The following is a 10,201-nucleotide window of genomic DNA, read 5'->3' on the forward strand; positions in this document are numbered from 1 at the left end:
GCCGGAAACTGGCCGGTCAGATCGAACGGGACCGGCCGGTTTTTAGTAAACGCCGTTCGTTTTCAGTTTTAAGGAAAAAGGGGAACTTCGAATCCGACTCCCCATCTCTCCTCATTCTCACGATCTCACCTCACCTTCAAATTCAATAAACCTTCAGAGCTCTTCCCTCAAAAGTAACCCTAGCCTCCTCCACCGCCGCCGCTGTTCTTCTTACTGCTGCTGTCCATCGCGCTCACGATCTTCGTCTGTTATTCATGCTCCAGCCTCTCTCCTCATTCGCCAATATCCAGCTTCTTCGTCGTGCTCGTTGAGTCGGTGTGCTCCAACCCCAATTCCTGCTCACTCGCGCTTCGCCCGCCGTCCCTCGCCGTCCCTCGTTGTCTGTCGCCGTCAACATTAAATTTCAAGTTTGGAATTTAGGTAACAACTTTACTCATCTTGATTCAATGCAAATGTTTTTGGCGGATTTGTGGTACTAGATTTGGAACCAAATAAAGAAATTATTCTAAATGAATGCCAGTTTAGAAACTTGGCAACCCATGATCAGAAATTACTTAGTCACCCAATGGTTTAGATGACTACACAGTTAAAATTTGTGTCTCTGTTTCTGAATGTGTTTGGGAGGGGGGGATTCATCACTGGTTGCTGTACACATACAATGTGAAATTACTCTATCTCATGCTAAATACATTCCTACAACTAGTTATAATGCACTGAGGTTTTGTTAAAATTGTTCTGAAAATCTTGATGAGTAGAAAAAATTGTACTGTGTTGTTTGTGCTGAGGTTTTGTACTGCTACATACTTGGGATTCAGGGTTTTTGTTGATTATTTGTTGATGATTTATTTGAGTCTTCCTCCGCCGCAGTCAGTGGTCGCTTCTTTCTTGTTCCTTTTTTTTAATGCTCTTTTCAGAAATCATTGAATGTTTTATGTTTTTATTGAATGATTATCTGATTAATGATTATTGATTAGCTCTGACTGCTCTGTTATGCTGTTGTTGTGTGGTTTATGATTTTTTTTGGGTAGTGATATGCTGCTGGTGATGTGGTGCTTTGTGTTTCTATTTTGTGACTTAATTATGCCTAGATTGTGACTACTCTGTTCTTGCTGTCCTTTGAATGCTGGAAATAACCTTAGAAATTATTGGTGAATGTTCTTGCAGAAATTATTGGTGAATCCAGAAGTAAACAAATGCTTCTGATATCATTTTGATGTAGTTTCATAGATAAATTAGATACAGTTGTTCATTCTGTTGTACTTATTGTAATGAAAGTGAAAGAAATGTCTGTATAGGCAAAGTTATGACTCTGGAAATTGACAATTTTTTGCACTTAATTCTAATATTCTTTTGTTATTATGAGAAAGGAACATGTAAAGTAGCAATTGCAGCACACTTATAAACTCAATTAAGCACTAAAGTAACGAGAACCATGTCACAGGAGCCGATATGTTGAAGCAATTGAAACTAATCCATATATTGAAGAATGACTATCTTGTCAAAAGTTGCATCTATAATTTAAAACAAAGGCTCTAAGATAATGCAGCATCACAAGATATATTCAGTTAACTATGAACTATCACTGTCCAGCATATAATTTATTTATTATTTTATTCTAAAACGGTTTTTTTGGTTAAATTACGGTTGGACCAGTTGAATCAATGAACCAGTAAATTAGTGACTAGAGCAGTTTGATGACCGGTTTGGTTCTCAAAACTTTAAATTTAGTTTGAATTTTTTTCATTTAATACGAGTTTTTTTTTAATGGTTTGGTTTGGATTGGATTTAAAATCCAAAATCTGAAATTTTTTGCACAGCCCTACTGGCATGCATAAGTGTCAAATATTCAAAATAAATACATCTAAGTATCAATTAACGACAATTTCTAAATCAACACAATAACAACGGAAAATCATGAAACAATTTCAGCAAAACAAGCAATCCAGAGAAAATCATCAACAGAGTCAAGCATTATCAAATCTTTCAGCAACAATGAGCAGTTCAAGTTCAACAACAGCCATCAATAACAGTTAAGTATTTTTCAAACACTTTCAGTGATCCATAGTCTAATAATCTAGTCTAATCCTATCTTAACCACCTAAATCCACTAAAACAGACAAATAAATCTAACTAAATTCTAATAACTAACTAAAAATTAACCTAAGCAACCTCAAATTAACTAAAAATTAGCCTAATTTTTCTTCTTGATCAAGTATTTCTTTTTCATCTTTATTTAGTCTATGTGGATGTTCTTCTTGATCAAGTATTTCTTTTTCATTTTTGGGGAAGTATTGAGTTCTAATTTGGTTGGTTAATTCCTAAATGCATTATGTGCGTTTAAAAATTTGCAGCTGCTGAATAATAGAGTTATCAACTAGAATGGTTAATTGTAACTTTAGTAGACGTTTGGATTTTTACCCTGAGCTGTGATCCGCCATCATTATCAATTTATCACAGTCGAGGTTACTAATTTCCTTTTTTTTTTTTCTATTTCAGGTTCAGTCCCTGGTTGAGGTTGATATTAAGCAACTTCCCGAATAGATTGATATTATGGAAGCAATTTCGGTTTTCGAATCACACTCTCCATTGGAGGCTTTTTTTAGTTCGCGCAACACATTAGCCTCACTAGCTTGTAGCCCCTTTCACCTCATCTTCTATGATGTTCTTCTTCCTCTTCACTTTCTTTTCTCGTTTCTCTTTCTATCTTCACCTTTTAACGTTAGCAACCAAATAACACAAATATAAGATGACACTCTACATGCCATTGTTCAGGACATGTTCTACCTTAAGATCACTCACCCAGCTCCATGCCCATCTTATCGTAACTGGACTCCACAACGACCCACTTCCCTCCACAAAGCTCATTGAGTCATATTCTCAAATGGGTTCCCTCCATTCATCAAGGCTCGTTTTTGACACCCACCCATCTCCTGATTCCTTCATGTTAGGTGTCCTCATCAAGTGTTATCTCTGGAACCACCTTTTTCACCAAGTGGTTTCACTCTACCATAGTCACATTCACATGGGTAGCTTCGTTTTTGTGTACCCTTCTGTTCTGAAGGCTGTCTCTGGTGTTGGGGACTTGGTTACTGGAAGAAAGGTCCATGGTACGGTGATTAAGTCTGGCCTCGAAGCAGATGCTGTAATTGGAACCTCGTTGTTGGGTATGTATGGTGAATTGTGCTGTTTGGATGATGCCCAGAAGGTGTTCGATGAAATGCCTCAGAGGGACTTGGTTTCGTGGAGTTCTGTTATCTCTTGTTATGTTGAGAATGGAAGGCCCAGTGAAGGGTTGAAGATGTTTCGCCGGATGGTTTCGGAGCAAATTAGTCCTGACAAGATCACTTTGCTTAGTGTAGCCGAAGGTTGTGCTAAAGTTGGTTGCCTGAGGCTGGTGAAATCAATCCACGGGTATGCAATCAGAAGTGACATGGTTGGTGATGCCAGTTTGAGTAATGCACTTATCATTATGTATGGCCAATGCGGTCACTTGCAAAGAGCAGAAGGGCTCTTTAAATTCCTCGCTGATCGAAGTACTGCCTGTTGGACTTCTATGATTTCGTCCTATAATCGAAATGAGTGCTTTAGAGAAGCACTTGCGAGTTTTATCCGGATGCAGGAGTCACAAGTGGAACCAAATGCAGTGACAATGATTAATGCTCTGTATCCATGTGCTAGATTAGGCCGGTTGAAAGAGGGGAAGTCAGTTCATTGCTTTATTTTAAGAAAAGCAATGGATTTAGGAGATCTTGATCTCGGTCCTCCGCTAGTGGAGTTTTATGCTGCATGTTGGGAACCAAGTAGTTGTCATAAACTTCTTTATATAACTGAAAATATTGTGTCATGGAATATACTTATATCGTTTTATGCTAGGGAGGGTTTACATGACAATGCAATGGTACTCTTTGCTAATATGTTGGGTAAGGGGTTAATGCCGGACTCATATAGCCTAGCAAGTTCTATTTCAGCGAGTGCGAGCATTGGTTCGATAGAATTCGGACAGCAGATACACAACCATGCCATGAAAAGAGGCTTCATAGATGAATTTGTTCAGAACTCCTTGATAGACATGTATTTAAAATGCGGCTTTGCAGACTTGGCATACCTGGTTTTTGACAAGATTACAGAAAAAAGCATTGTGACATGGAACTGCATGATTTCTGGGCTTTCTCAGAATGGGCTTTCGGTAGCAGCACTCAAACTATTTGATCAGATGTACTTCAATTGTCTGAAAATTGATGAAGTAACCTTGTTATGTGCAATTCAAGCTTGTTCCAATTTGGGCTATCTTGAGGAGGGAAAATGGATTCATCATAAGATCATTGTATTTGGTGTACAGAGTGACCTTTATATTAATACAGCCTTGGTTGATATGTATGCCAAATCTGGAGACCTTCAAACAGCCAAACGAGTTTTCGATATCATGCCAGAGAAAAGCGTGGTGACATGGAGTGCCATGATTGCTGCTTATGGTGTACACGGTCAAATGATTGCGGCTGGTTCACTCTTCACAAAAATGGTAGAGTCAGGCATCAGACCAAATGAAGTAACCTTCATGAATATCTTATCTGCATGCAGGCATGCTGGATCAATGGAGGCTGGAAAATTCTATTTCAACTCGATGAGGGATTATGGCATAGAGCCTAACATAGAACATTTTGCCTCTATAGTCGACCTCCTAAGCCGCGCTGGCGATCTTGATGGAGCGCACAAAATAATTAAATCAATGCTCTTCCCTATAGATTCTAGCATATGGGGAGCTCTACTTAACGGATGCCGAATTCACGGTAGGAAAGACCTGATTCGACAAATCAACAAAGACCTTCAAGAAATAAGCACAGATGATACAGGGTACTATACGTTGTTATCTAATATATATGCCGAAGGAGGATACCTCCAAGAATCCAGAGCGGTGAGAACAAAGATGGAAGGGATGGGACTAAAGAAGGTTCCTGGGTATAGCACTGTTGAGGTTAATAAGAAAATCTACAGATTTGGAGCTGGGGATGCTTCTGAATGTAGAGAAATTTACATGTTTGAAAAACACTTACGAAGTTTGGGACAACTATGTGACATTGAAGGCTATAATAGTATATTTTCTGAGGATTATAATGTTAAGAGCTTGCAGAGAAAAGCTAGTAGTTATATTTGCAATAAATTGGTCACACTTTAGAAATAATGGCATACTTTAAAAACTTAAGGACCTTTTCCAAAACCTTTTAGAAGTAGAGTCAAACTTAACCTTTTGTTATTGTTACTGATTGATGCTTGCTTGATCATACCTAGGTAAATTACATTAACCTCCCTTGTTAAGAAACATTACACTCAACATGCGTTGTTGATCATCCCAAAAAAGAGGCCAATGTAATGTTTAGTGTGACATTCTATAAAATACAAGAATACAGTGTGCTATAATTTAAATAAGATATAAGATATATTTACAAATAGAGAGGTAGCATATGTATATCGCCTAACTCAAACGAGGTTAGCACTAGTTAGTATTATGCCTCATAAGATGGAGAAACCCTAAACTTGAACCAATCTCTTGCTGCATCATGCTAAAGCTTTTGTCACATGAAAGATGTTACTTGGACAAATTTCATCACCAACTATTATGTGAATGTTACTGCAAGTTTTTATTTTTTATTTCTTTTCTAGTATTCCGCTTCTATTTATAATATATTAAAAATAAACTAAGGTAAACTTATGCCTGAAGGCAATTAAAGTCATTTTGCAATCCTTATTTTCGTTATGCTGAGAGCTTTTGTTTAGCATGATAGTCAATTTTGGATCAGTAATTTTGGGTCTAGTTAGTAGGAACTGGTTGGGGGTAACTTGCCTCAGTAGGATTGGTGGTGTTTGGATTTGGTCACTAGTTTGGTCAAGAAAGGTGCTCAGAAAATAACACTTAGTATTGGTGATGGGGCCAATGATGTTAGCATGATTCAAGCTGCTCACGTTGGTGTTGGCATAAGTGGCTTGGAGGGGATGCAAGCTGTGATGGCCAGTGATTTTGCTATTGCGCAGTTTCGATATCTTGCTGACTTGCTTCTTGTTCATGACCGGTGGTCATATCTTCGAATATGCAAGGTGTTATATGTTTGCTAATTATACAGTTGTTTATGTGACTTTTTTCTCCTGTTTCAGTGTTTGTAACACCCTTGAATTTGGTTGTTTCAGGTGATGACACACTTCTTTTACAAGAATCTCACATTCACTCTTACCCAATTTTGGTTTACATTTCAAGCTGGGTTTTCTGGCCAGAGATTCTATGACGATTGGTTTCAGTCATCATATAATGTCATCTTCACAGCACTGCCTGTGATCATTGTTGGACTATTTGACAAGGTGGCATATTATCTCCCTCATTATTTCTGATAACAACTCAACTTTCAGGAAATAAAGTAATAGAATTTTAGTAGCACTGTCTAGTGTAGAAACACACACCATTTGCTTGTTCCCATTGCCTTAAGTGTTTGACTAGTATCACCTTTAGGGTAAACCCGTAATTTCATGCTTTGATTATTTACTTGTACCTTTGCCAGGATGTCAGCGCTTCTCTGTCCAAGAAGTATCCTGAACTATACATGGAGGGAACAAGAAATGAGTTTTTTAAGTGGAGAGTTGTGGCTATATGGCCAGTTTTCTCTGTTCATATCTTCTCTGTTCATAGTTTACATAAGGATGCATCACTTTGGCATGAAACATTACATACATTGATTGTCACAAAAAAGAGTCCTTTAATCAAAATATCGATGTTATTACCAATTTCCACTTTCAAGAACTACATACATTTTACTATAGATGTTTAATTCGTGATAGTCTTTGCTGCATTTGCTTTAATTTAATGATAATCACTTTCACAAGATAACCTTTTTATTTTTTCTGTGTCCTTTTTTATTAATGGACACTTGCATCTATGGTATGAGTGGACTAATAAGGAAGCCGACAACTGAAAAGAAAAGCACACTGGGTTTGCTTTCGATTCACCTGGTCGCGAGTCATTTTTTGCCGCACTGCTTGGTGTATTTGCTCCAACAAAGGCATGAGATGTTGCAAGACGTGCTAGCATGAAATCTCTCGGCCAAAGATTGGACATAAGTAATCAGACAACAAAGAAACTTGGAGGAAGATGCTTGTACATTGACCGTAGTTTTGGTTTTTCATTGAGAGGCAGCCTAGGATTGTTACACATGTATATTCCACTATTTTAGTTTCTCACATCCATATTTTTCCCCCTAGAAAAAGAAAAGTGTGAATCAATTTTCATTTGGAAAAGATAATTGATTCTCCAATCTGGAATACCTTTGCTTCCAGGCATAATCAAAATTCAGAGCCTGTGACAAAAGTTATGCTTAGTATTAATATAACAAAAGAAAACATAAACTTGGTGTTAAAGATGAGGTTGGAAAGGACGAAAGGTCAAGTTGGAGGAATATACGAGTAATGATTTATTAATTATCCTTCTCTTAATCCTACAACAAGGAAAGTATCATATTCATTCAATACCTTGCAAACATAAGAAGGCATAAACACTCGTTTTAACTTGTGGAAATTAGAGATCCGATTAAGAGAAGAAATAACCAGACAAACCTTGGAAAATCTTCTCATCTTTTATCTAGTGGCGGAATTTTCGTTAATCCGACTAAGATTGAAGTGATTTTTAGCTTGTCTTACTCTGCTACGGTGTGGAAATTTTCTCTTTTCTTGATTACATAGGTTTTTATAGGAAGTTCATTAAGGACTTTAGTAAAATTGTTCTACCGCCTTCAAGATTGTTCAAAAAAAAATGTCGAATTTGAATTTAATAAGGATTGTAAGAAAGCATTCAACAAGCTCAAGAAAGCACTCACCACTGCGTAGTTCGGATTGGAATCCATAACTTATGCTTCCAAAACTTTTAAATGTGACTCAATTCAACTATACCACTAAGAAAAAAGAGTTTTTACCTATTGTTTTTGCTCTTGACAAATTTAGACTATATTTGTTAAGCTCCAAAATAGTGATATATTTGAACTCTTAAAGTATAATAGTATATATTAGAAAATCAAAACCTAAATTAATTAGGTGGATGTTGCTCTTACAAAAATTTGATTTGAAAATGAAGAATAAGAATGAGTCACAAAATTTAGTAACAGACTACTTGAGTTGCTTTGAGAAAATAAAGTGACTCATTTTCTATCATTATATTTGGAAAAAAAATTAAATTGATATTGAACTTTGTTCAATTTAAAATTATCTGAAAAAGGGGGAGTACTGATATTAATATTTTTCTAATACATGTTCTATTTTTTCTCCTTATATTATAGGAAGGTTATCAGGTGTACCCGAAATACTGGTGTTCCAGTTGTTTTAACCGTTGATCTGAATTATAAAAAATATATATAACATATATTAATTCAGATTAACGGTTAAAACAACTTGAACACCAATATTCCTGAGTACACCTGATAACTTTCCTATATTATAATATCAAAATATAATACTAACAAAAAATAGATACATAATGAAAAAGTGAAACCAATGTTATAAGACTTCCAGGTTGGTAGTACTTTTCCTTAACAAATCAATGAATAAAATGCATCTTTATTTTTTATTTTTCCTACCCAAAAACGTCTTTTCAAATTCAATGGTATATTTAACATGTCATGATGGCAATGTTCTCATTCAAAAGTCAAAACTAATTAATATTGTCAAACTCAAATATCTGAGCATATTCATTTGCTAGTGGAGGAGCTTTGTGAGACAAATTAGAAAGGCATGTGTGACACAATTAACCTAGCATGAGAACTATAGGTGAATTGCATAAGTCAATCTCTAATATCCAGAGTTTCTGGTGTAAAAGGTGAAATTTTTTCACTTGAGTTGATGACTTGAAGCACAAGTGAATTTTAAACGAGTCAGTCAGATAAAAGCGGCCAATATATATTAGATGAAATAAGCATGGTGAATTTAAAATGACCAAATCGGAGAAAAGCAGATAAATAATTAACTTATGTCTAAAAAAAGTTTGAATTACAGTTGTTCAACGAACATAAAAATTTCATTCCGATAAATTGAATGTCGTGACTCTCAATGAGAGCACAATGTTAGTATTCACTGGATCAATACCAGTACTCTTCTTGAGTTAGGAAGAAAAATTTTAAATTGAACTAAGTTTATTATTAATTTATTAATTTTTTAAAATACAATAATAATTAATTTTTTTATAATCTTAATTCATTAAGTAATTTAAAATAATAGTTAAATTAGTTCTTAAAAAATAAGTATGTTTATGTTACTAAGTTAATAGTTCTATTAACGATTCATTGATATTATAAATTGTTAACTAATAGCGACACCTAATGTGTTTAATTAGAGGCTAAACAAATATTTTTATAAAAATCTATTAATTTAGTTTATTTTTTCAATTAAATAAACCTTATTCCTAGTATAACCTAGGTGTCATGTATGATGTGAACGTTTCATATCATTAATTGTTAACAAAATTGTTAAGTGAGTGATTGAATGACAAAAATAATTAATTTATAATTTTAAAAAAATCAATTTAATTGATAAATTTTTTTAAAGATTAATTTGAAGAATAAATAATTTTTTAAGAATCAATTTAACAATTAATCCTAAGTAATTTCTATGGACTTAACTAGTGATTCATCTTATGAAATTACATGTCAATTTTCACCTCAGATAAAAAATAAATAAATAAAATTGTAATTTGCTAAGGATGCAGATTATGTACCGAGTCAATATTACTGCCATCATCTACCAAGTCAAATTATTATAATAAATAATAATGCAGATTTAAATAAAAATTTAATTTGTATTCACTGCCTATCAAAATTTTTATACCTATTTCGTCCTATATTTCCCTTTAAAAACTATTGCAAATAAAAGTTTAGAACTGGGTTGGTTATAACTTATAACCCAGTTGTTGCATCATTCATGTTTGTGCTTCGGACACCCAAATATTAGATAATAAATATTAAAATTTAGTTAATATGTGTCCTCATGTACCAAAATTAATATTGAAATATATTAAAAACTTAAATTCTATATTTTTATAAATATTTTCTTAAAGAATAATTTTAACGTATATCTTTAAACTTTAAAACAACTAAATTCTAAATATTATTATAATTTAGCATCCAATATTCTTTAACATGAATGTTTTTGGGTGACTTCTTTAACATGGAACATGGAT

General features: G+C 34.4%; 1 protein-coding gene across 3 annotated transcripts; it reads left to right on the top strand.

Moving 5' to 3' along the window:
- Positions 121–7,272, top strand: LOC107636151 (putative pentatricopeptide repeat-containing protein At1g69350, mitochondrial). Of its 3 annotated transcripts, XM_021104109.1 has the most exons (5): positions 121–420; positions 1,930–2,029; positions 2,497–6,090; positions 6,181–6,348; positions 6,546–7,272. In XM_021104109.1, exon 3 carries the CDS (start codon positions 2,747–2,749, stop codon positions 5,171–5,173), a length of 2,427 nt encoding a protein of 808 aa, XP_020959768.1. In that variant the 5' UTR covers positions 121–420; positions 1,930–2,029; positions 2,497–2,746; the 3' UTR covers positions 5,174–6,090; positions 6,181–6,348; positions 6,546–7,272. The 3 variants fall into 3 exon arrangements, with proteins under 3 accessions (XP_020959768.1, XP_016195163.1, XP_016195170.1); XM_016339677.2 differs by having other exon boundaries at positions 2,497–6,348; XM_016339684.2 differs by lacking the exon at positions 1,930–2,029 and having other exon boundaries at positions 2,497–6,348.

The sequence above is a fragment of the Arachis ipaensis genome, chromosome B01 (genome assembly GCF_000816755.2).
Source record: "Arachis ipaensis cultivar K30076 chromosome B01, Araip1.1, whole genome shotgun sequence".
Taxonomy (NCBI): Eukaryota; Viridiplantae; Streptophyta; class Magnoliopsida; order Fabales; family Fabaceae; genus Arachis; species Arachis ipaensis.